The sequence below is a fragment of the Amyelois transitella genome, chromosome 29 (genome assembly GCF_032362555.1).
Source record: "Amyelois transitella isolate CPQ chromosome 29, ilAmyTran1.1, whole genome shotgun sequence".
NCBI lineage: Eukaryota > Metazoa > Arthropoda > Insecta > Lepidoptera > Pyralidae > Amyelois > Amyelois transitella.
In genome coordinates, this window is record NC_083532.1 from 2,311,689 (window position 1) to 2,339,587 (window position 27,899).

The window sequence follows — 27,899 nt, forward strand, 5'->3', positions numbered from 1 at the left end:
TAAAGACTTGAAAGTTCTATTTTTGGTAGGTTTTAATAACCTACCACAAAGTTAAGTTCAAAGACTTAACAGAGAAGAACTTAAAGAGTAAACAGTCATTATACCCGAGGACCACAGTAGAAAACCTATTTTATTTATATTTTATTATTTAAAATATTATATTTAAATATTAACAGGCAAAGCAAGTTGGCATACATATGCATATACTTTCCATAGTAACGGTTGTCATGGCATTGTTTTTGTTAGAAGATTTAATGTTATTGTAAAATATTTTCATTATTTGTTTCGATCATTATAGTGCATTATTTCTCTTTTTTTCTCCTTTCGTGTATATTATATTCCTGAACAGTCATTGTACCTACTTCCTAAAACCACGTTTAGCTGGATGACTTGAAGTAGAATTAACATTCGTCTTTATTCCTTATAGGGTAAACAGAGAACAAAAAAATCTGTTACACACTACATACTATGTTAAATATTAAAAAAAAATAATTTTTAAAATAAGAACAAATTATTTCGATACTACATAAATTATGGTAAATACGTTTAACTTAGCAACACTGATGCTCTTGACCATGAAGTGAAACAACCACATCAAAACTAATTTCTAATTTCAACCTTTTTCACATAATAATAAAGGCTTTTTATACACAGCAAAGTAAACCAGGTACCAGTTTAAATTGGCCTCCTTTTTCTATAAATTATTACCAGATCAGAGGACCATTGTGAACTGGTTGCTGGTTTTTTAGAAAGTGATTTTTTTTGTTTGTTTGATTCACATGCTCGACATTTTTGACCCGATTTGGACCTGTTTATGAGAAAAGTAAAAAATTTTATTATAATTTTATGAATCAAACTATGAGCATTGAATGTTATTTGTAAAATGGGTAGACATCCAATACTTTCTCTCGTATATATATACCTATATACACGAGAGAAAGTATTAAGTACCTAAGCATCGGTATTGTAAAATGTTTTCATAAAATGTAAAAGTTATAGAAAAAAGAAACGTGTATAATTGTTGTAATAAATTTTATTTATTAAACTTCATTTGAATTATTCAAGTCTCGAACCTACATCGAGGCTAACTCAATCAGTGTAATTTGTCCCGTATATTTATTTACAATACATAATTATAATCATGTCTATGTCCCATGCGGGGCAGACATAGCTAACCTACCATATGTAATTAAATGTAATCTTTCAATATTGTCAAGATTGTTGGCAGTCTTCCAAGTAAAAGATAATTTAAACGTGATTTTTTTTTATATGAATGTAGGTATGGGGATGAAGAGAAGGAAGTATGCAGAGATCGTGGCAAGTGGAAAAGATGTAGTCTCTGCCTACCACTCCGGGAAAAAGGCGTGATTTTATGTAGGTATGTATGAATGTAGGTAAACAAATTATATCAGTAACATTTTACAGAGAGAATAATACTTATGAAAAATTAAATTGAACAATCAAATAGAAACGGGAGAATTATTATAAATAAAAATACATAATGAAATTTTGTAGTAATTCTTTATTAAAATAAATAAATAACTTTTTTTAAAAACATTTCTCTGCTTAAAATAACATTTTGATTTTTTAACAAATATAGTTTGTTTCGTGATATATAATTATTTTAATTAGTTTTTATAATTTATATTGATTTTCTTATTGTTTTATTACAATGATTAAACAATATACATAATTAAGAAAATTTTACTGTGTTAATAATATTTTGAAAACAGATATAAAATTTTAAGAAAAATGCATTTTATACGAAACAGCAGCTATATATGTATAACATTTGTTATAATTATTAAATAATGTTTCAGACCAGTTGAATTAAATTTAAATTCATCACAAATAGAACGGAGGTATAAGAAAATGCCCGCAAAAAACGTGCCCAGAAGGCTGACAGCATTATCCCTTTACACAGGGAATGAGATCTGTTGCGCAAAATTACATACACAAAAAAGGTAAGGCATAAAAAATTACTTGACTGTTACAAAAATCTCAAACTTTAAGATATATATAGCAAGAGGTAGCTCATGAGAAGGAATCATCTGCATACATAAGACATATACCACTAAAGAGTGTTTCCCCTCCTAAGAAGGGTACTTATAAAAAGATTTCTTAGCTTTAGATTTAAGTTTTTATTAAATTAATTACTTTTCTATTTATTAGCATAACTTTCGATTACTGGTTTGAATTTTTTATTTTTTAGTTTGTAAATTTTTTTTTTCTCTGATAGTAAGTTGTTTATTTTTTTGTAAGAAATGTTTTCTTTCGTTTTATCATTTACAACAATCTCGAAGATTTCTCTCCATTCCATTTGTTATTAGAGAATTTCAATGTGTATCATCGAATATCGCCATCAGATTCTTAAATATTATTAACCTTCCCGAAGATACGGGTAATTCACTAATGATGACCCTTACAAAAATGTTTCATAACTTTTCGAGAAAATCTCGAACATACACGGGTATAACACAGAACCTTTTTGTAAAGAAAGCGCAGCTGCCTTTATAAAAATCCAACTCTTATCAATTTTTCTTTTTCATTGTTTTTTTTGTTTTCCCCCAAAAAATTTCAGTAATAGGCCATTGTAAAGAGTAAAACAATAAACTGTTGACGAACACAGCGCCAATGAAAACGTAGAAGTATACTGTTCCGTATATTTTGTCCAAAATCGGGTACAACCATAAGTCTTTCTCGATAAATGTGTAGAAAAGTCTGTAAAAGAAGATATATATGAATTAATCGTCCGTGTGGTTCCAGGCACCAATAAAAAAAGAATAGGACCACTCCATCTCTTTCCCATGGATGTCGTAAAAGGCGACTAAGGGAAAGGCTAATAAACTTGGGATTCTTGTTTTAGGCGACGGGCTAGCAACATATCACTATAAGAATCTCAATTCTATCATAGCTGTTTGGCTTACCAAACAGCTGAACGTGGCATATCAGTCTTTTTAAGACTGTTGGCTCTGTCTACCCCGCAAGGGAATATACGAATTTTTATATGAAGCATCTCCCATCCGACCTCCGTAACCTTCGAAGCGATTCGTAGTAAAAGCTGCATTAAACGAATATGTCGTGTGGTTCCCGGCTCTTTAAAATAAGACCACTTCATCTTCCCATGGAAGTCGTAAAAGACCACTAAGGGAAATGCTGATAGCTTGGGATTTTTCTTGCAGGCGATAGACAGGCCAGCAACCTGTCACTATTTGAATCTCAATATCATTAAGCCTGTCAGCATTTTCAAGACTTTTGGCTCTGTCTACCCCACAAGGGATATAGATATAACTATTGTATGTATGTATGTTAATACTAATCTATACTCACACAGCGAGGTATAAACCAAAATGGAAGAAAATGTGGAGGACATTTCTCAAATGCGATTTCGGAGTGGTTCTGGGTTGAAATAGTACCTCCCAAACGGCCAGGGGTACTATTATTGTGTGCATCACGTGGTTCGACTGGGAAGTTACCACTTTATCCAGGAATTCTGGGAACACTAGACTCCTGTCGTAGTAAAAAAGCGGCCAAAATGTTGTTGATACGACCTAGAAGAAGAAATATAAAAATATTAAAACACTAGTGCCGTGTGGTTCCCGGCAACTATAGAAAAAAAGAATAGGACCACTCCATCTCTTTCCCATGGATGTTGTAAAAGGCGACTAAGGGATATGCTTATAAACTTGGGATTCTTCTTTTAAGCGATGGGCTACCAACCTGTCACTATTTGAATCTCAATTCTATCTTAAAGCCAAATAGTCTAACCCGCAAAGGATATAGACGTGACTATATATATGTATGTATGAGGTAGGTATCCACTAAGAGAGGATTTTGTAAATTCCCGCGGGAACGGAAAATAACGGGATGTTACGTTTTATGAGCGCAGAGCGGTTTATTTTTAAGTTTTTTTTTTAAATATATACGGGACAGATTACACAGATTATTATAATTGTTTACAACAAACCTCTTTTTAGCTTCGAGAGTTAAAACAACTTACAAGAACAGATGGCCATATGATAGCTGCAAATAGCGTATCTCTGAACCCTTTGAGGTACTTAGGTAACCTGTAGCCTTTGGTTTTGGAGTTCTTTAGCGTAAGACAATCACACATCAGCCCGGAAATGGCGAATATTACTTGAAGTGTCTGGAAAATGAATCATATAATACCTAAACGTTATATTTTATTGGTATTAAACCTTTTTAAAGTATCTACATTTTAACGTAAAAATTTTAACGTTTGCCTGTTACCGTGATTAGTATTGAGCAAAAAAATATGAAAAAAAAAACACGTAGGTATATTTTATGGTGATATGTTAGCTTTTTTAGTTATTTTTTTAATTAATGGGACATTTCAACATCATTCAATAATTGTCATATTTATTGGTTTCATAACATTGATTGACGTCAAAGAGAAACTAAGTTTACTGCCGCTTCCAATGCGTCAGTGCAGAAGAAGCGGTAACAAACTGCTCTGCAGCATTTTCTTTAGTCAACTTTACAATTATCCCAACTTAGAATAGAAATGTGGACGAGAGAAAACATTGTTATGGTTAATTGATTGATACGGAATTTACATAATAAAAACAATAGAAGAATATAAAAAAAAAACTTACAAAAGTCCAAACAGTTAAATATCTAGCTTGTAAACTGGCAAAGATTTGGAGCCGTACATCATCAGCGGCTTCCTTGGGCTTGGGGGCACCCATCAGCAGCATGTTACCCACATGGAGGATGATCGTGGCTATGTAGCCCAGGGTCCGGAGGTAAACAGCGCTGGACATGGTGTAACCCTGAAAATTTTGTCCGAACTAATTTAGTGCCGTGTGGTTCCCGGCACCAATAAAAAAAAGAATAGGACCACTCCATCTCTTTCCCATGGATGTCGTAAAAGGCGACTAAGGGATAGGCTTACAAACTTGGTATTCTCTTTTAGGCGATGGGCTAGCAACCTGTCGCTATTCGAATCTCCATTCTATCATTAAGCCAAATAGCTGAGCGTGGCCATTCAGTCTTTTTAAGACTGTTGGCTCTGTTTACCCCGCAAGGGATATAGACGTGACCATATGTATGTATGTATGCAAATTTATAAAGGAAAAACCTACATTGAAATTTTAGAATGTAGACTGAGTCATGAATGTGGACGAAGCGAAGGAAGTATGCTTGGATTGTAGCAAGTGGGAAGATGTAGTCTCTGCCTACCTTTCGGGAGAAGAGGCGTATGCTCTTGGCGTTATACGAAATTGCATGTTCACCTCTGTGGAGAGGACACTGAGGTGCGACTTTGACCACGAACTAGTCTCCGTTGCAATGCGCACGCGACGCCGTTTTCATCGCGCGAAAAATTATCGTTGTTTCGCTTGTTATACATACATACATACATAAACTCACGCCTCTTTCCCGGAGGGGTAGGCAGAGACTACCTCTTTCCACTTGCCACGATCCCTGCATACTTCCTTTGCTTCATCCACATTCATAACTCTCTTCATGCAAGTTCGCTTGTTATTATGACGCGAAACGGGACAACGATAGTTTCTCATCGCTAAATTCACGCGAGCGAAACTGCCGGTAAAAGATAACAGGTATGTAGTTCAACCTATGGGTTAAATGTCGTTAGAAAGCATTGTTATTTTTTTTTGTTATATTTTCAAAATTAGCATGCATAATTTGTTTTTTAAACTCATACAAGTCTGTTAGAAAAAATATAGCTCGTGACGAACATGAAAAAAAAAAAAAACAAAATAAAAAATTAACTTTTGGCATCGAATTAATTTGGTTACAATATACCTACAATGCGACATTTTCAATAGGTACCACAAAATATTTTATTAATCCCAGCTAATATTATAAATGATAAGGTCCAGTATTCGGACATGGAGTGAACTCCTATTGACACGTGGAAGGGTTAAGTACCACCGACCAACCCACCAGTCAGCGGTCCGGACTGAAGAACCGGAGTCACGATACATCAATATCTAGATTTTTCGACCGCCACAGTGTCATGCCTGGGGAACATGCTCCAAACCATGAAATCTTTGTAATCGCGATTTGGATTCTTCGCTTCTATTGGCTGAGCGCTTCAATTTCTTCGCGATGATTATAAATATATTATATTTATTATTAGGAAATATTAGGTATTTCAAACTAGCTGTGATCGCGACTTTGTCCGCGTGGAACAGATATTTAGGGCATCATTGAAGGGTCAGGTCAAAAGTACCCGAAACCGCCGAGCTTGCATGAAGAGAGTTATGAATGAGGATGAAGCGAAGGAAATATGCAGAGATCGTGGCAAGTGGAAAGAGGTGATTTTATGTATGTACTAGCTGTGCCCGCGACTTCGTCCGCGTGAAATAGTTATTTTGGGCATCATATTTATTTTTGCAAACATCCTCCTCGGCTTTATCAATTATAGCTGCTAATTGTTATGCGACTTGGCGACGACTTGGCCCACATCATTACCCGCGACGGAACGGAGACCGTATAGTGAGATGAGAGGCCTTTGCCCAGTAGTGGGATCTTACAGGCTGATACTTTACTTTAAGGCGGTCACGCGTATTAGAAAGAACGTTGGTTCGCCGTATTAAATGTTTCGCTGCAAATTGCTTATAACGACTATATCTCAAAACCTATTCGTCTGATTTATATACTGTAAATGGTAATTTTAGTCTACATGAAAAGCCGAAAGTAATAAACATATTTATTTGGATAAGGATTAATACTGAATTAAAGAAAATTGGTTTCCAAATAACTTATGTTTATAATGAAAAAATAATCTTAAAAAATGAACATAAAAGTGGTTATTGTAAGTAAACCTTAAGAGATAGATATATGCTCTCGCGGACTTTTTTGTGGCAAAATATGAGTACTTCACATCTTTAGTACATTGTTTTACTATATCTTTGTTGGTTTGCGCAGCGTTCGCGTGGAAAGCTCGCAGATGGCCGACTCATTCAACTTTCACCTGCAGTGTTGACGTTTCCCGTAGGAAATCCGGGATAAAATGTAGCCTATAGCCTTCCTCGATAAATAGACTATCTAACAGTGAAAGAATTATTCAAATCGATTCAGTAGTTTTTGAGATTAGCGCGTTTAAACAAACAAACAAACAAACAAACAAACAAAACAAACTCTTCAGCTTTATAATATTAGTATAGATGACGCCCTTAAGGATGAATAATTAACCCCATTTTTTCCACAGTTTCCACTATTTCTTCGCTCCTAATAGCTCAAGCGTGATGTTATATAGCCTAAAGCCTTCCTCGATAAATGGTCTATTGAACACAAAAATAATTTTTCAATTCGAACCAGTAGTTCCTGTGATTAGCGTGTTCAAACAAACAAAAAAATTCTTCAGCTTTATAATATTAGTATAGATATACTACCTTAATTTTCAGACTCTAGAACTTAATGTAACTACCCAAGAAATATACCTATAATAAATGTACAACTTCTAGTTAACAAGATGACTTTGAGTTGAATATAATTACCCAGTTAATTGGCTCTAGGTAATTATAACTTGTGAATCGCACGTCGGAACAAAGAAATGATATTTTACATAGTCATTGTAAATATTGTGACATATATAAATAATAGTTTTTACCCGAAACTTCGCCCTCGTGAATTAAGCGCCAACAATGAAAAGTGACTTTAGCGCCACTTACAAAGGGCAACGAATTTAGCGCCACCTACAAAGGGCAACTAATTTAGCGCCACCTACAAAGGGCAACGAATTTAGCGCCACTTACAAAGGGCAACGAATTTAGCGCCACTTACAAAGGGCTACGAATTTAGCGCCACTTACAAAAGGTTTTTCGCAAATCCCATGGGAACTCTAATTTTTGTCGGGATGAGAGGTACCCTATGTCCCTATCCAGATTCTTAATTATTTAATACGTGTCATTACAGAGATTAATTCAGTAGATAAACCATGAAAATTATGAATGTGGATGAAGCGAAGGAAGTATGCAGAGATCGTGGCAAGTGGAAAGAGGTAGTCTCTGCCTACCCCTCCGGGAAAGAGGCGTGATTTTATGTATGTATGTATGTTAAATTGTGCAATATCCTGCCGGTACAAGCAATGGTTAAAACGGCAATTCTTACAGAGCAATACGGCAATGAATTACATAAAATTAAGAAAGTCCACACATACCCAACCCGTGCAGCTAAAAGAGGAGGTAAGCTGCTCGTCCCCAAGGTCACAAACAAGTATGGCCGACGCACCAGGCGCTGGCTGGTACCTACATGGACTAACGAGCTGCCTACGGAATTAGTAGCAAAAGCGGCTTCCAAAAAACACATTAAAAACATACTCCGTAAGCACTATCTGTCTTTGTGTCCCTAATCTATACTAATAGTATAAAAGCGAAAGTTGTGAGTATGTGTGTATGTTTGTTTCTCGATCGCGTCAGAACGACTGAAGGGATCGTATAAAGTTTGGAACGTAGATGGCTTATGGACTGGAATAATTTGATTAATCAATGATGTTATATCGTTAGCTGTATTTTTTATCTTGACCTTGTCTGACTTATTTTGATTTTTCTTGACTTTGTCCACATATGTATATTGGGGATAGCCCATGTTCATTCTCAAGGCTTGGTCCATGTCTGAATTATATATCTGTAAAATAGTGTTAGTGGTTTCAGCGTGATAACGTCACAGACGGACAGTCGGAGGTGCTTCTGTATTTATAATATGACGATATTTATTGAGTTAGCAGTTTAGTGAAGGATAGATTTAGGTAAAATAAAAAGTAAGAAAAATTGAAGATGTATTTAGCTGGTAAATATTAAGAGCGATATTAACTTACAATTTATTTAAGATACAGGTTAATTAGTGGTGAAGGGTAGAAATAGGCAAAATAAATAAAAAATGTTATAATTAAAATTTGCCGTTAAACTGTTCAGCAGTTTGGCAATGGAAAAATACTGTAATTAGATATAAGTTTTTCTGAATAAATAAATAAAATAAATAAATAAAATGTAAACCGTGAAGAGGTAACAAACAAATAAACTTACTCTCGCACACCATGAGGATGGAAATAGCGGGATTAAACCGGTTTTAAATGGAATTAAAAAAACTAATTTCAACCTTCAAAAATATGAAATAAACTTTGTTTTAAAATAACATAAGTTGCTGGGAACATTCACGTTTCCGTTTATGAGACCCTCTAATGTACCTACTTGGGAATTCGTGTTAAGAATATTAATGTTTATTTAGTTTTGTTTTTTTTTTACTTTGTAGCTTTTTATGAAAGATGAACAATGTTTGTATATATACATACATACATACAGACATATGGTCACGTCTATATCCCTTGTGCGGTATTCAGAGCCAACAGTCCTGAAAAGACTGGTAGGCCACGCTCAGCTATTTGGCTTAATGATAGAATTGAGATTCAAATAGTGACAGGTTGCTAGCCTATCGCCTAAAAAAAGAATTCCAAGTATGTAAGCCTATCCCTTAGTGGCCTTTTACGACATCCATGGGGAAGAGATGGAGTGATCCTATTCTTTTTTTCTACTGGTGCCGGGAACCACACGGTACCATTTATACAATTTTCATTTATCACTACATAGTATAAAACAAAGTCGCTATTTTCGTCTGTTTGTCTGTATGTTCAAAATCTTTAAAATTACGCAACGGATTTTGATGCGGTTTTTTGTAACAGGTAGAGTGATTCAAGAGGAAGGTTTTTATGTATAATAACATTTATAATTTTGCACCCGTGCGAAGCCGGGGCGGGTCGCTAGTTTAAATATAAAGTATAAAGTTAGAAATTCAATAAATATGTATAGTTCACGTCAGCCCCGCCTTTAGACCCGCGAGGTCGTAAAGTGAAATATTGTACCGTACCTATATATATATGTGAATAAATGCTACCGCGCATTCTAGAAATGCCAAAATCTAAATAAATTTTAAATTTAAATTTTATCTTAAATTTATATATAGTACGGTTCAGGAGTTCAGGATCATTCATCAATCAAGGCCAGGTGGAACAGCTATCTCGTGAGCCCGCAGTACTAAATAATTATACTATAAAAATCTACCTAAATGTCTATGAAAAATAGACTATTCAGATTTATGGACTAAAATTAAAGTTATAATAACATATACTTGCGATTCTTCTTTTAGGCGATGGGCTAGCAACCTGTCACTATTTGAATCTCAATTCTATCATTAAGCCAAACAGCTGAACGTGGCCTATCAGTCTTTTCAAGACTGTTAGCACTGTCTACCCCGCAAGGGATATAGACGTGATTATATGTATGTATGTATAATAACATCAAAGTTTCCGGTTGGACAGTCAAATGTCCTTGTGGCGTTGTCACAATGTACCTAATTGTTTACTTGAATCATAGTTACATAGTTATTCTTCACCTGAGAATGATAAAAAAAATAACGACTTTAATAACCTACCAATAACATTTTGATTAAATATTATCTCCCAATATCATACAAGTGTCGATAAAAAAAATATTGAGTTTTTTTTTATTGCAGCAATATTTACAAACAACTTATCTTGTTTATCAATATAGTTCGTATAATTAACTAACCTTTTCTTGTTTCCAAAAAAGATACTGGCCACAAAAAATCACGTTTTGAACAGAGAACAGAAATATAGTGTGTGGATGTTGATCATTACCCGTCACTGTCCGTACTAACGCGGTATACAGTGTAACCATGGGTATTACTTATCTGTTCCATATTGATCACAGTTTCATTTTACTATGCTATTTAAATTAATACAATTTGAATATGATCCCTATATATATATATTTTGTGCGCCCGCGTTATCTTTACTAAAGTAACATATGTAGATAATGTTCTTCATTTAAATTATATATGAATTTTACGAATAATACTATTATTCGAAAAATCACCTTGTTTTAAGACATGATTTTGAATTTGCTGTTGAATTGTGGTGCAATAAAGATTTATTGTATTGTATTATTCCCCTAATACAATATAAATTTACTCAATAAGCAGTAATAATACAATTTAATTTTGAAAAACTATTAAGTCCTTAATAAATAAAAACGTTCCAGTGTACTTTGTTTTCCGTTTCTTCTTCACTTAATTTTTTTATAATGTTGTAAAAGCTTTTATTTGTATGACATTTTGTGGTGAAAATGGATCATGCCGAATATGGAACAAGTTTAATAACAAGCGTGTTCCGTTATCGAGGTCGCTGAACCAATAACAAACCAGTATTCAACGATGACATCGAAACGCGGGTAATTTGAAATTTCGAATTTGGTATGGAATGTAAGCTATGACGTTTATGCACGAGCAGGGATTCTAAGTTCGGATTTTGTCGATATAAATCCCAATTAATAAATGTGAAAGTAAGTTTGTATGTTACCTCTTCACGCGTTATCTACTGAACCGAATTTCTTGAAAATAAAATATCATACCGCTTCCCGTGGGATTTTGGAAAACCTGTATTCTATTGTGGTGGTTCTAAATTAGTGCGAACAAAGCTGCAGGTCAAACAAATGAAATTAAGGCATGTTCTTGTATGTACCTTTATATATTTGCATTTTATTTAATTTGGGCGCCTACTAATCAGAATGTTGGTGGTCAAACGGTTAAAGTACACAAATAACTGACTGGAAGACTTGAAGATTGACTGGAAGAGATTGCATTAACGATAAGTCCGCCTTTGTACCATCTCTGTCTGTTTTGTGCTGTTTTGTATGTTTTACTCTTATGGTGCAATAAAGAGTTTTATCTATCTATCTATAAAAAATATTCTTATGTTTTTTGCCGGGAACCACGCGGCACCAATAAAAAAGAAACAGTACCTCTCCTTCTCTTTCCCATGGATGTCGTAACGGCGACTAAGGGATATGCTTATAAACTTGGGATTCCTCTTTTAAGCGATGGGCTAGCAATCTGTCACTATTTAAATCTCAATATCAATTCTATCACTAAGCCAAACAGCTGAACGTAGCATTTCAGTCTTTTGATGACTGTTGGCTCTGTTTACTCCACCGGGTATAAAAGACGCGATTTTATGTTATCATGGAACCCTAAAATTATGCGGAAAACCGCATAATATGCTGTATATATTCATAGTTAGTGACTAACTGACTCATTATGCTGATCAAAGTTCGCACTCAATGAATTTTTATCTCGCTCTGTTAACTGACCTTCGTACAACATGACTTGCATTTTTTTACCCGACTTTGCATGAAGTAGAAGTAAGGTAATGACAGAGTTGAGAGGAATGAATTGTGGTCAGCACTCTCTATGCATGGGGTGAGCAGTCTCTTGATACGAGCACTGAAATCGTTATATGAGGATTCGAGTGCTTGTGTCAGGATAAACGGAGCGCACACTGAGTGGTTTAAGATTGAGAAAGGTGTTAGGCAGGGATGTGTTGCGTCACCGTGGCTGTTCAACCTATTTATGGATAGTTGTTTGACAGATTTGAAAGAGTCTGAAAGTGGATTAAGGATGAATGAATTACTCGTCAAATGTCTGCTCTATGCCGACGATCAGGTTATACTGGCGTCATCAGCGGAGGAGTTACAGGAGATGGTAAACTGTATGCATGAAGCTTTAAAAGAGAAAGGAATGAAAGTGAACGTAAGTAAAACTAAAACACTGGTTTTTGAAATGGAGAAAGAAATGACAGCATGTAATATTTTGATTGGAGGAGAAAAAGTTGAGCAAGTGAAAGAGTTTGTATATCTAGGATCAAAGTTTACATCAGATGGCAAGTGTGATAGTGATATTGAAAGGAGAGTGAACGCGGGGAACATGGTGAATGGAGCTTTGCATGCCTTTATGAGCAGTCAGAAACTATCCAAAAAGGCTCGACTGGCTGTGCACAGGGGCGTGTTGGTCCCGACATTAATGTATGGGAGTGAAAGTTGGGTATGGCAAAAGAAGCACGAAAGCAGAATAAATGCAGTGGAAATGAGAGCGTTAAGGAGTATGTTGGGTGTGAAATTGAGTGACCGGATAAGGAACAGCGTGATAAGGGAATGTTGTGATGTGAAAGAAGATGTAGTTACAGGAATAGAAAAGGGTATGTTGAGATGGTTCGGTCATGTGGAGAGGATGAATGAAAACAGGTTGACTAAGCAGATATACAAGGAGAGTGTGGAGGGAAAGGTCGGGGTGGGAAGACCTAGACGAACATATCTTGATCAAATTAAGGACGTCCTGGTGAAGGGTCAGGTCAAAAGTGCCCGAAACCGCCGAGCTTGCATGAAGAGAGTTATGAATGTGGATGAAGCAAAGGAAGTATGCAGGGATCGTGGCAAGTGGAAAGAGGTAGTCTCTGCCTACCCCTCCGGGAAAGAGGCGTGAGTTTATGTATGTATGTATGTATGTAGAAGTAAGGCTCGATGTGACATGAGCCTTCTGAAGTAAGGCTCGATGTGACATGAGCCTTCTGAAGTAAGGCTCGATGTGAAATGAGCCTTCTGAAGTAAGGCTCGATGTGAAATGAACCTTCTGAAGTAAGGCTAGATGTGAAATGAGTCTTCTGAAGTAAGGCTCGATGTGAAATGAGCCTTCTTCCTCTTGTCTTTAGTCCCGGTCTCATCCTCACTCTGAAGAGGAGCCCGGGGCGCTATTGACAATGTTCCTGGATTGGGTGACTCAGGTTTTTGCAAAAAGCGTCTTCCACCTGACCCCCGCAGACTTTACCTTAACTGCCCGTAAAAGTCCACGGCTGGACTAAAGCTTACCCAGAAATGGGGGGAATTCACCCATAGTCACCGCACTATGGGTAGGCAGTACTGGCATGGCAGGCAGTCTTATCAGCGTAGGTAGCGCTACTGCCTACCTCCAGTTTAATCCCTCAATGGCCTCTTACGATACCCACGGGAAGATATGGGGTGGTGTTATTCTACTATGCCGGCACCACACGGCCACAAACTTTGCAGGGGACTTACTAATGTTGGATCACGGTTGTGGTAACTTGATCACTGAATGTGCAGCATGAATGTGCAGGTTTCCTCATGATGTTTCCCCAGTAAAAGCATCGGAATCTAGATTGTTTATAATTTAGTATAAATAAATAATTGGCCCTCTCTACCCCGTAAGGGATAAAGACGTATCACATTCTGTCTTAGATCCCGGTTGCGTTAAGATCCACCATTTAGTTTGATCCAGAAATGGGTAAGATTTTTACACGAAGTAATTATAATATATATGTAGGTCAATTTACACGCCGAGTTTCTTTGTTGGAATTACAATATTTCAAGAAGGCAAAAGTATAAAAAGATTAATTTGCCTTTTAAATTTGTTAGGCGTTTAATTCGTTGCTTTTTGTACGTAGTGCTCATCTCGTAATTTTTTGTTAATACATATATATAATCACGTCTACAACCCTTGCGGGGTAGACAGAGCCAACAGTCTTGAAAATACTGATAGGCCTCGTTCGGCTGTTTGGCTTAAGGATAGAATTGAGATTCAAATTGTGACAGGTTGCAAGCCGATCGCCTAAAAAAAGGATCCCAAGTTTATAAGCCTCTCCCTTAGTCGCCTTTTACTAAATCCATAGGAAAGAGATGGAATGGTCCTATCTTTTTTTCTATTGGTGCCAGAAACCACACGGCAGTTTTTGTAGATTACATTAAATTCATCGCTTTTTATAGACGGCACTAAATTCACGCGAGCTAAGCTGCGGTTAAAATCTAGTATGTAGTTACATATTTGACAAAATGAACTTCTACAACATACAGTCACAGCGTAAACAAAACATGAATTCAATGTAAGTACTTACTTTAGAATAAGGAAAAAGTAATATTAAGTAATGACGTGGCAACAGGTTAAAAAAAACATGTCAAAAATGTATTGGAATCCTCGTTAATGAAGTTTGTAGGTATGTATGTACAGTGCATAACAAAACTAACTTTACATTTTATTAATGAAAAAAAAATTATGTTTATCCGACTGTCTAGAAAAGGAGTGTGACGATTTTGTATTAATTTATAATAAGTAGAAGCAGAGGGCGTAGTGAGTAAGTTTATTTCTTGCAGATAAAATCTATACTAATATTATAAAGCTGAAGAGTTTGTTTGTTTGTTTGAACGCGCTAATCTCAGGAACTACTGGTTCGAATTGAAATTTCTTTTTGGGTTGAATAGACCATTTATCGAGGAAGGCTTTAGGCTATATAACATCACGCTGCAACTATAAGGGAGCGAAGAAATAATGAAAAATGTGAAAAAAACGGGGAAAATTATTCATCCGTGAGGGCTTCAATGATGCCCAAAATAACTATTTCACGCGGATGAAGTCGCGGGCACAGCTAGTGTATTAATCAAGAAAAATAAAGAATTAAACTTAAAATAAAGAGAAAATCAGTACAAGTACTGTTGGCTCTGTCTTCCCCGTAAAAGATGAAAACGTGATATGAAATGTATATGACTTTTGATTGTATCTTTGAACGTGTCATATCAATAAATATGTACGTCTCAATGACAGTCCGCTGTACACAAACGTATATTATCTTAAAATCACATACTAACATTGTCATATATCTATTGTTTTTGAAAGGTGGTGGTCTTGATATATATATATATTAATTTATATTAAAGTGATATATTTGTGATACAAAAGTGATATTTGTTTGGGTGTTCAAAGGAAGCGTGCCCCCTTAAAAATGTATGTATAAACTAAATTTTAAATAGGAGTTTTATTACCGAGGGAATTTTCTCACCATCATCATAATGTGCCGTGTGGTTCCCTGGACTTAAGAATAGAACCACTACATCCCTTTCCCATGGTGGTCGTAAAAGGCGTTTAATGGAATAGGCGTACACGGATTAAGTACGAAATGGTCTACATAACATAGTGCGTGCCAGCTGCTTCTCTTCCCGTGAAACATTGTAAAAGTTGATCAAGGGAAAAGCTTAGAAACGTGGATTCTTCGTTTAGGCGTTGGGCTATCTGAATTTCAATTCCGTTATTAAACCACTCAAGTGAAAGTTATCTTCTGGCCGAGATTATTGGCCCTGTCTACTCCGTAAGGGATAAAGACGTATCATCATTCTGTCCTAGATCCCGGTTGCGTTAAGATCCACCATTTAGTTTCACCCAGAAGTGGGTAAGATTTTTACACGAAGTTACTCCTCTCTGACCTCCGTGACCCAGGTGACGTGAGATCTTGACAATGTTTCATGGTAAATGCCCCACATGGGACATATCCCACACATTGAGCAAGCCCCAAAAGTAAGTTCGAGACTTGTGTTATGGAATTATGGGTATACTAAGTCAAAGATATCAAATACATTTTGTATCTAATTTTTTAAGTAGATTAACATTTAAGAACCAAGTCAAACGATCTAACCCTAGACTTTTAAGATGCCGTGTGGTTCCCGGCACCAATACAAAAGAGAATAGGACCACTCCATCTCTTTCCCACAGATGGCGTAAAAGGCGACTTAGGGATAGGCTTATAAACTTGGGATTCTTTTTTAGGCGATGCGTTAGCAACCTGTCTCTATTTGAATCTCAATTCTATCATTAAACCAAATAGCTGAACGTGGCCATTCAGTCTTTTCAAGACTGTTGGCTCTGCCTACCCCGCAGGGGATATAGACGTGACCATATGTATGTATGTACTTTTAAGATATAAACACTACGCCACTCATTGAAGAAAATGCTACAGAGCAGTTTACTACCGCATCTTCTGCACTGACGCTTTGTAAGCGGCAGTAAACTTAGTTTTAAGTAATTTATTTGACGTCAACCAATGTTGTAAAAACCAAAAGATATGACAATTAATAAGTGATGTTTGAAATGTCCCATAATAATGAAAAAATAATTGAATTTGAAACTGCGCACAATATAATTAGACATGCATAATCAAAATTTCTATGCAACGCCACAAAGTTATTCGCATAGTTACTAAGTAATGTATGTCTGTCACTCAGTCAATGTTAACGCGACATCTGTATTGTCGAATGAAAAACATACTTATGTATGTATGTATGTATGTTGATTTGAACTAAAATTAAAATTATTTTAATTAAAATACGAATATATCACGGTCAAATTTAGGAAGTTCTAGTAATAGGTCAGGTCAAGAGTACCCTAAATGTACCAGCATATTCAAATTCAATTTTTTATTTGCGGTAATATAAGTAAAGTATATAAGGTTTCAAACAGATTTTCATATTCTCCATCATCGTCGTGACTCCCCCGCAGAAAATGATTCCTTTCTGATGATTTCCCTTTTATAGTGCTAAATTCACAGATTAAACATTTAACATAGACGAACGTACCTTGTACAAATAAAGGACGTCCTGGAAAAAGTTCTGGTCAACATACATACATATAATCACGCCTATATCCCTTACGGGGTAGATAGAGCCAACAATCTTAAAACGACTGATAGGCCACGTTCAGCTGTTTAGCTTAATGATAGAAATGAGATTCAAATAGTCCCTTAGTCGCCTTTTACTACATCCATGAGAAAGAGATGGAGTGGTCCTATTCTTTTCTCTAATGCTGCCGGGAAACAAGAGTAGCCGAAACCACCGAGCTTGCATGAAGAGAGTTATGAATGTGGATGAAGCGAAGGAAGTATGCAGAGATCGTGGCAAGTGGAAAGATGTAGTCTCTGCCTACCTTTCCGGGAAAGAGGCGTGATTTTATACATGTGAATGTATGTACTGTTAACAACATCCAAACGTGACATATTCTTAAAAAGTAATTGACGTAAACGATTCCAATGTGATGAAAATAAATATGGTCATTCATTATTGAATACGTGATCAATATTATGCAAATAATTATTTATTATTAATGCCTGAATCATGATGATTCGGGCCAGTGCCGCGGTAAACATGTACTTTGACGAATCTGTCACCTTTATAGTAGTCCATTTCCTTTAGAATTAAAAAAAACTTCTTCTTCTTCAGTATATACAAACACATCTTTTAGGACCAACAGTCTTGAAAGATAGCCTTTTAAGACTGTTGGTTCAGATAGCAATCAGCTGTAGTGCTTAATGATGGAATTGAGATTCAAATAGTGACAGGTTGCTAGCCCGTCGCATATAAGAGGAATCCCAAGGTCTATCTCTTAGTCGCCTTCTACGAAACGGTCGAATGGTTTTTGGCATTTTAGAATAGAACCGTTCCATATCTATCCCATATTAAATATTATGTAGATATTAGTAGGAACCGTATGGTTCGCGGCACCAGTAAAAATAAGAATAGGACCACTCCATCTCGTTCCCATGGTGTTCGTAAAATGCGACTAAGGGATAGGCTCATAAACTTGGGATTATCCTTTTAAGCGATGGGCTAGCAACCTATTGTCACTATTTGAATCTCAATTCTATCATCAAGCCAAAAAGCCGAACGTGGCCTATCAGTCTTTTCAAGACTGTTGGCTCTGTCTACCCCGCAAGGTATATAGACGTGACTATATGTATGTATGTATTAAATATTATAGTTATTACACGTTTGTTATTTTGACCAATCACTTTCTTATAGTCATCAAGGGTCGTTTGCAAGGCTATATTTTCATGGCTCTTTTTCCAGAATTCTGGGTTGGGCAAGCACTGTCTTGAGGTCATTTACTTCCAACCCATTGCAACCTCTCTATAAAGGAGCCAGGGTTGCCCCTTTGACCACAAACCTGAATCGAGTGAAACAAGTTATTACACGAAACTCCTGTCTGACAAAGAATGGTATTTGAACTCGTAAATTGCTTCTAGATGCAAGCCACCTTAACCACTCATCCACCGAGGCGCTGTAAACACATGCTAACAAGCTCATTGAGACTTAAATATACACATTATGTTAACTAGATACATAACAAGGCTCTTAGTAAATTTTCCTTTGTTTTTTTTTATTCTATAATAATCAAATTCTAGCCCAACACGGATGTAATTTTTGCTAAAACTTTGACCTTCGTACTTTAAAAAGGTAATTTTTCGTGACATTTTCAATGATTTCACATAACCAAGATCTTAATTCTACGTATAATCTCTTGCGGGGTAGTCAGAGCCAACAGTCTTGAAAAGACTAATAGGCCACGCTCAGTTGTTCGGCTTAATGATTGAATTGTGATTCAAATAGTGACAGGTTGCTAGCCCATCGCACACAAGAACATATATATACATACCATAACGCCTGTCTCCCATTGGGGTAGGCAGAGACTATGGATTTCCACTAGCTACGATCCTTACAGATGTCTCCCGCTTCCTCCACACTCATTACTCTTCTCATGCATATTCGACGATTACTCCTAACATCTGCCTTTTTAGGTCATACTACAAAATGGATCTGAAGTTTATTAGCCATTTTCTTAGTCGCCTATTACGACATCCACTGGTTAGAAGTGGAGCGGTCATATTATCATAATGCCAAAAAACCACACGTCACATACTTAGATTATGTATGTAGGTAACAAATAAAAATCAATTGTGATATTTACAATTTTAGGACGTCCTAGCAAAGGGTCAGGTCAAGAGTACCCGAAACCGCCGAGCTTACATGAAGACAGTTATGAATGTGCATGAAGCGAAAGAAGTATGCAGAGATCGTGGCAAGGGGAAAGATGTGGTCTCTGCCTACCCCTCCGGGAAAAAGGCGTGATTTTATATATGTACTAGCTGTGCCCGCGACTCCGTCCGCGTGGAATAGTTATTTTGGGCATCATTGAGGCCCTCAATGGTGAATAATTCTCCCGGTTTTTTTCACATTTCCCATTATATCTTCGCCCCTAATAGTTGCAGCGTGATGTTATATAGCCAAAAGCCTTCCTCGATAAATGGCCTAATCAACACAAAAAGAATTTTTCAATTCGAACCAGAAGTTCCTGATATTAGCGCGTTCAAACAAACAAACTCTTCAGCTTTATAATATTAATTATAGATGTATGTATAATTTCAGTTACAATGAAGAACTACATACACCATCGTGTCTTCGCCTACATCGCCACCATATTGGTCCACGTGGGTAACCTGGCCTATCTGGACGGCAGCCTGCGCAGGAAGATGCTCCTGTACCCAGACCTGAAGATTTACACGCACTTCCAGCCCAGATACCTCACCATATGGAACGTGGTATGATTCGTTCAGAGGTAGTCTCTGCCTACCCCTCCGGGAAAGAGGCGTGATTTTATGTATGTATGTATGATTCGGTCAATCTTAAATGTCCATTAATACTCTTATGATTGCAGATTTCAGTGAAAGGCGACTAAGGGAAAGGCTTGTTAAGTTGGGATCCTTCTTACAGGTGATGGGCTAGCAACCTGTCATTTTAAATCTCAATTTTATCATTAAGCCATACAGCTGAAAATGGCTATCACTCTTTTCAAGACTGTTGTCTCTGTCTACCCCGCAAGGGATATAGACGTGACTATATATTTTTATGTACAAAAACAGAATTTTTTAATTAATTGTAGACATCCCTCTAAAAATAAGTTTTACATGTATGCATTTTCAGTCATATATTTCTTTATTCTTTATATATTATATATATTTATATTATCTTTTATTTATTATCTTTTTTTGTGTGCAGTTGTTTCAGCTCCTAAACGCTGGCATCGGCCTCTACATAGACCTCAAAACGTTGCAGGGCAAGGGAGAGACGATACCAAAGAGATTGGTCAAGTTCAAAAATACTTTCTTCAACTCCATAGTTTTTCCATACACGGTGGTAAGAATTTTTTTTTTTGATTAATTTATGAATCAGCAAACCTTTTTTATGTTTGTTTTATTGAGAAATAGCAAAATCATAGAGCTGTAAAAAAAAATTAAAACTTTTCTTTTCGTTTGACATACTTAAGCACTTAACATATTTACATTTTTTCTCAATAAGTTGATGAAGCCGTTATTGGCAAACTTATAATTTTATACGTTTGGCTATTTGCACAAAAGCTGCGAACTATAAATATATATTAAATTGTGTTAAAAAAATCAAATTAGTAGTAATTAGTTACGACAAATAATAGATTTCCTATATTTTTTTAGATTTTTTTTACCTACTCGTACATATATATACATATGGTCACGTCTATATCCCATGTGGGATAGACCGAGCCAACAGTCTTGAAGAGACTGATCGGCCACGTTCAGCTATTTGGCTTAATGATAGAATTGAGAAAAATAATCCCAAGTTTGTAAGCATATCCCTTAGTCGCCTTTAACGACACCCATGTGAAAGAGATGGAGTGGTCCTAATCTTTTTAGTACTGGTGCTGGAAACCACACGGCGCTTTTAAATTTTACAAACAAAATAACTCATATCCTCTTTGCAGTTGGTGGTATCATTATTTTGGCCGATATTCGCGTACGACAGAAACCTAGTGTTTCCAACTAGGGCGGATTTGTTCGTGCCAAAAATATGTAATCATGTATTACACTCGTTCGTTCTTCCTGTCGTATTGTGGGACCTGGCTTTTCAGCCGGGAAATGTAGCATCGTGTCATAAGAAGAACTGCATTTATATATTTGTGATGTACTGTTTATACAACTGTGTGTGAGTATTTTTTTTTTCACATTTTTGAGTACATTTACTGGAATTAAAGATACTTTTGTACGAAGTTGCGCCTAAGTCTGAGTTTTAGTTGTTTTTTACGTTGGTGTTCATAAATATACTTTACATAGCATACATACATATAGTCACGTCTATATCCCTCGAAGAATAGACAGAGTCAACGGTGTTAAAAAAGACTGGAATGCCACATTTAGCTATGTGGCTTAATGATGCAATTGAGATTCATGTAGTGACAGGTTGCTAGCCCATCGCCTACAAGAGAAATCCTAAGCCTTTATAAGCTTATCCCTTAATCGGCTTTTACGAAACCCTTGAGAAACATATAAAATGGTTCCATTCTTAAGTGCCGGTAACCACACGGCACTTAAATTTTTTTAAGTATACTTTTTTTTATTTTTCAGATTATTCTACACGAATTACGGTGACATCGGTCTTTGGCCGTACCAAATCCTAACAGTCCTGGAAGGGACAATTTTCTTCCCGCTTTTCTTCCTTCATATATTTGTCACTCTTTATGTCAGTTATTTCTTACAATGGCGTATAAGAACGAGCCTATGCGCGCTCACAGAAAAAATTAGTTTGAAAAGTGAATAGCCATATTGAGTGCAGATGTACTGGATATATCTCACATTATGAGACGGCCGCGGCTTCACCCGAAATATTTGTGAATATATTACTAACAGAATTATACAATTACAAAATATGGAAAACATGTTTGAACAGGCAAGACCCAGACTAATGAGAAAACATCGCATTTTGACCGGGGATTGGACCCGAGACCTTGATTTAGAAGTAAGACTGCCTCGCGCCACAAAAGCTAACAAAAGCATACTCTTGTACGCTGTTTTGCTTTTGTATTGTTATTATTAAAATAAGAAAAATAAATTTATTTTTAATGCTTCAATTTTATTTTTTCTATGCTAGTATTATAAAGCAGAAGAGTTTGTTTATTTGAACGCGCTAATCTCAGGAACTACTGGTTCGAATTGAATATACTTTTTGTGTTGAATAGACCATTTAACTAAAAAACGGGCAAAAATTTAAAAAAAGCGGGTAGAATTATTCATCCTTGAGGCTTCAGTGATGCCCAAAATAACTATTCCTCGCGGACGAAGTCGCGGGCATAGCTAGTGAAATATAAAAATAAAATATAGTGTGTAATCACTCGTGTAACATGATTCCATTATACAATATTCTCATGCCTGTTTTTAATAATTATTTAGAGTGTCATTGGTCGAATTGGTAAGGTACCCGGTTGAAATGCGTGATGCACAGAAAGGTACAGGTTCAAATCCCAACACGCCCATGTACCAATGACTTTTTTCAAAGTTATGTACCTTAGTTTGAATACTAACCGATGCTATTACGGTGAGGGAAATCGTGAGGAAACTTGTACATTCAGACTACTGGATGTTTAACCATGGATCCAATACGAATTAGGTTTACCTGCCAAAGTTGCGGAGGTCAGATGGGAGTCGCTTCGTGTTAAAACCTGACTCACCCCATCTTGGATCCATGGTCAAAGGTATTTCTCGGGCTCCTCTCCAGAAAAGTGAGGATGCAACCGGGACTAAAGCCAGGAGGAAGAAGTGTGTAATAATTATTGTGTATGCCGAAATTATTTATACTATCCTGCTATACATACATACATAAAATCACGCCTCTTTCCCGGAGGGGTAGGCAGAGACTACCTCTTTCCACTTGCCACGATCTCTGCATACTTCCTTCGCTTCATCCACATTCATAACTCTCTTCATGCAAGCTCGGCGGTTTCGGGTACTCTTGACCTGACCCTTTACCAGGACGTCCTTAATTTGATCAAGATACGTTCGTCTATCCTGCTATACAGGCTTTATATAGCTTTAATAGGTAAGTAGGTATGTACATATGTATATGTATGTATAATTTTTCGCCCGGATGTATGTAAGTAAAAAACACGCCGAAATAAATCTGGTTTTACATTGTTATACGCGTGCCAATTATGTTAAAACTGAGGACGCTGCTAACCGTGCCGTGTGGTTCCCAGCACCAATATAAAAAAGAATAGTACCACTCCATCTCGTTCCCATGGATGTCGTAAAAAGCGACTAAGGGATAGGCTTATAAACTTGGGATTCTTCTTTTAGGCGATGGGCTAGCAACCTGTCACTATTTGAATCTCAATTATATCATCAAGCCAAAAAGCTGAACGTGGCCTAGCAGTCTTTTCAAGACTGTTGGCTCTGTCTACTCCGAAAGGGAAACGTGAATATATGTATGTACATATGTATGTACGCTGCTAACCGGACAAATTGAAGATATAAATGTATATTCAAGTAACTCTCCTCTTGATTATTCACTGGTTGACTGGAAGAGATCCCTGAATGGGATCAGTTTGTATATCTTTTCTTACAAATTTACTATATTTTTGTGTTATTTCATATGAACAATAAAGATATTGTATAATTGTTACTATGGTGTTAGACCTGCCAAAAGGTACTCTGAAATAAATAAAAAAAAAAACAACTAAACTCGAAGATACAAATGAAACACAATCCCTTGCAAGTGATTCGAGAATAATAAAAACAATAACATTTATTACTATTGGTTGTCAAACCCCGTCGTCTAATTTAGGTACAATGTTTTGTAATGAGTCAAAAATCAACAAAGCTCTGCCCACCCCGTCCGGAAACTGACACCCGTTCAGTTGTATATCAAAAACTGAATATAAACACAGGCTATATATATATATAATCACATACATATAATATAATTGCAAGTTTCCGACCGGCGCACGCATACAAAATACGTTTTTTATATATTCTGATTTTTTTTTACATAGATATATGATTTTATACTCTTCTCAATATGTTCAGGTAATGTGTAAAAATACTTAATATTTCATTAACAAATCAATATTTTAAATATAAATCATCTTATAGAAAAACAATATACAAAAATTCACTATAGTGACACCCGTATTTCATAGGTGATCATTGTACAAAATAGAAGCTCTTCAAATTATAATTTAGATCCATTAAAATTAAATACAAATATTTTTAGATTGATTGTTTTTTCTCAAAAAAAAAAACTATAGTTCAATAAAAAAAAATTGTTATAAATTAGAATGAAGAATTTAAAAAAAAAACAGCATTTTTTGTTACAATTTCAGAAGAAATTAAAAATCAATGACAGAATCTATTCTTAAAATATTTGTAATTAAGATGCGGACCTTATTCAAAAAAAAATGCTAATCGAACCAATGTACCTAATATATAAAACACACAAACACACCGACGTTCTTCATATCCCACGGTTACACGCTCCCATTTCTGTTACTCACTTAATCATAATGTGTCCAATTCTATATTAACTTTAGTGGAAATATAGCAAAACATAGTAAAAAAGTTTTAGAAATACCTACTAGAACTACCCAGCAATGAAAACGTTACCCTATATCTATCACTATCGCACTAATATCCCTCGTAAGTGCGCGAAAGAGAGACATTGTGCGTCTCGCTTCAGTATTTAATTCTGCACCATCGAAGTCTACGTTTCAAGAATTGAACGGACACAATGTCATTCTTTTTTTTAAATTAAATTTTTCCAAAAGTCATTCGTGGATTTATTTTATTTCGATATTTTCATTAATTCAAGTATATGATATTTTTTAATATATTTCAAACCAACGAAATGTAATTTTTTCATTGAATTCGTCTAAAACATTAATGAACAGATTTTTTTGAAAGGTGTAAACAATTTTATGATTTTTTGCCAACTTTCAGTCTTCGTGCTCTGAATTCGAAAGTGAAATTAGGAATGCCCAATATTTAATTTAAATTATAAATTGTACTTACTATTTAATTTTTTTTTCTTTTGTAAAAAATTATTAAGATAATTTTATAGAAAAACTTACTATCCCAAACGGAGAAGTATTTAAATCATTTATATTCATTGATAATTTCAATTAAAATGCTCAAACTTGGACATAACCCACGTTAAGCTGAATCAATTTACTAATTCGACTAAAGTGCGGCTACACTTACATTAAAAAATTATTTCTTTTGCTTTCATTGTAGTGTGTTTCTCCGAGATAAACATTGCGTTTTATTATTTACTGAATTTATCACGTACATATTTATATAATATTTTGTGTAATTAAAAAATAATATTTGAACCACCCGTATATTTTTATTACTATTATGTAGGTCTCACTATTAAAGATTATTACTATATTTTTATTAAATAATATTCTTGCATAAATGTGCTGAAAAATTATAAAAAAATAATAATGAAAATATAATGTATATAATTATAATGCATAAGGAACGGAAAACCAAAAATAAAACAAAAACTATAGACAATAACAGATTGCTTTATTTAACAAAAAATATATAATATATAGAAAGAAAAAAAAACAACACTTTTCACATGATCTTTCAAGATTCAATATCCCGTAGTTCATAGTGGAAAATATGTTTCGCTTTTTAATAGAATGTAAAATTAAAAATAACCCATTGAACCTTATGATATTTAATATAAAATACATATGATTTTAATAACTATTTACAAAATACGAGTTAAGATTTATACTTTTTTAACATTAATAATAAACCAGTCTATAAGTAAAGGCTATTCGACAAAACTTAGCGTAAGTGTTAGAAAAATGTATGGTCAATACTCTATGTATATATAGCAGGCAATTTTTGTGAAAAAAAAGTGATACGTACAAATAAAAATAAAAAAAATCAAAAGCTAAAATTTGTAAATAATAAATAGCTGTAAAAATTACGTATAAAAATGTACTTATAACAAAATTATATCGGGATTATTATGCATTGATTGTGTGCTTTTTAATTTCATATATTATGCAATAATTGTGTGATAAATCCAATACATGGCACCCGAGCGAAGAATGTGCAAAAAAATAAATGAGATCAAATTTATTCTACAAAAAAAAAATACATATTGCCTGCTATTTACAGTACGCAATGAATATGATCCGTACAAATTTGATTGTTCCATTCAATATATTATGGTAATAATATGTACTCAACTGCAATTTTGTTCAATGCACCGCGCAATAATACGTTATAATCCAACTTATTATTATGTACTATAAATTACGTTACTTATGATTTTGTTATTTTTCATCGCTCCCGCGTCCAAGCCAACGAAAAAATACAAATAAGGGCAGTATCATTCCTATATTACAACTTATACATTCTACGAAGAAGAGAAAAAAAACATCAATAATAATAATCTTTTGAAATAAATAACAAGTTACAATTCTCTTTAAAAAAAAACTGTTAAAAATAATTAAAAACCTACTACTTAAAAGTTCCATTTGAAAGAAACGATACTACACTGTTATAACTTCTTTATTTATTTCTTAATAAAACTCTATTTCTATTATTATATATTTATATAATAATAATTATTATTTCTTCATCAAAGTTAGATACATTTATGATAATTATATTAAGATACACCTCTATATACAAACACACAACAAAACATATATGTATTATTATGTATTTATTATAAAGGTCGAAAAATCAGGTTTCATATATTCCCATAATCTACATTTTGTTATGAAAAATTAAACGCATAACAAAAAAAATCTATATAAGACCATTATTACCGAGTTTACACGTGAAATAAGCGACACTGGCCACGCGCCTAGATTCGAAATTAAATAAACATTTAAATATAATATTGTACGTAGGTACTATATAATATTTTAACAGTCTCGGAGTACATACATACAATTATAAATAGAATAACAATTGCGTCGCCGGTGCCGCTTATTTATGGGAAGGAATTAAAAAATATTAGCTGTCAAGTCTTTTGAATGTTCGATTTTCAAAGGGCATGGATATCGAACAAAGATAAATAATGCTTATCTGGACGATGTTATTATCCGTGGGTGTATGGATCCAGGACACTGTCTAAGGAGAATAGTTCTTTGTATAGCGCTGGGAATACATGGTTTGGATGGGCCGCTTTGAAGCGGCAGAGCGCCTCCAAGTGCATCAGCGATAGTTCTCTGTAACAATGACGAGATGAATCAATCAATACACATTTGATACGATTTAATTTATCCGTCGATTTTATTTTATCGAGTTAATTTTTGTTTGTGTGGTTCCCGGCATCAATAAAAAAGAATAGGATCACTCCATCTCTTTTCAATGGATTTCGTTAAAGGCGACTAAGGGATACGCTTTTAAACTTGTGATTTTCTTGAGGCGACTGGCTAGCAACCTATCACTTTATGAATCTCAATTCTATCATTAAGCCAAACAGCTGAACGTTTCCTATCAGATGTTGCAAGACTATTAGCTCTGTCTACTTCGCAAGGGATATAAACGTAATTATATGAATGTATCATCGGTGATATAGATGTGATAATGATAAAAATATTGCAGATGATAGTAAAGT

General features: G+C 35.0%; 3 protein-coding genes across 3 annotated transcripts in view; 1 reads left to right on the forward strand and 2 right to left on the reverse strand.

Moving 5' to 3' along the window:
* Positions 1 to 1,502: 1,502 nt before the first annotated feature.
* Positions 1,503 to 10,692, reverse strand: LOC106129509 (androgen-dependent TFPI-regulating protein). Its single transcript, XM_013328101.2, has 5 exons — positions 10,554 to 10,692; positions 4,617 to 4,793; positions 4,001 to 4,147; positions 3,331 to 3,551; positions 1,503 to 2,721 (listed from the first exon to the last, which is right to left on the reverse strand). Exons 1-5 carry the CDS (start codon positions 10,680 to 10,682, stop codon positions 2,532 to 2,534), a joined length of 864 nt encoding a protein of 287 aa, XP_013183555.2. The 5' UTR covers positions 10,683 to 10,692; the 3' UTR covers positions 1,503 to 2,531.
* Positions 10,693 to 15,537: 4,845 nt separating this feature from the next.
* On the forward strand, positions 15,538 to 22,604 carry LOC106129488 (androgen-dependent TFPI-regulating protein). The gene is made up of 5 exons (XM_013328059.2): positions 15,538 to 15,627; positions 19,872 to 20,044; positions 20,502 to 20,639; positions 21,241 to 21,461; positions 21,881 to 22,604. Exons 2-5 carry the CDS (start codon positions 19,877 to 19,879, stop codon positions 22,071 to 22,073), a joined length of 720 nt encoding a protein of 239 aa, XP_013183513.1. The 5' UTR covers positions 15,538 to 15,627; positions 19,872 to 19,876; the 3' UTR covers positions 22,074 to 22,604.
* Positions 22,605 to 25,815: 3,211 nt separating this feature from the next.
* Positions 25,816 to 27,899, reverse strand: part of LOC106129497 (probable nuclear hormone receptor HR3) — a 33,155-nt gene continuing 31,071 nt past the window's right edge. Inside the window, exon 11 of the mRNA XM_013328075.2 lies at positions 25,816 to 27,507. Coding sequence (XP_013183529.1) covers positions 27,378 to 27,507 — 130 coding nt within the window. The 3' untranslated portion in view covers positions 25,816 to 27,377. The remainder of the gene's footprint in view (positions 27,508 to 27,899) is intronic.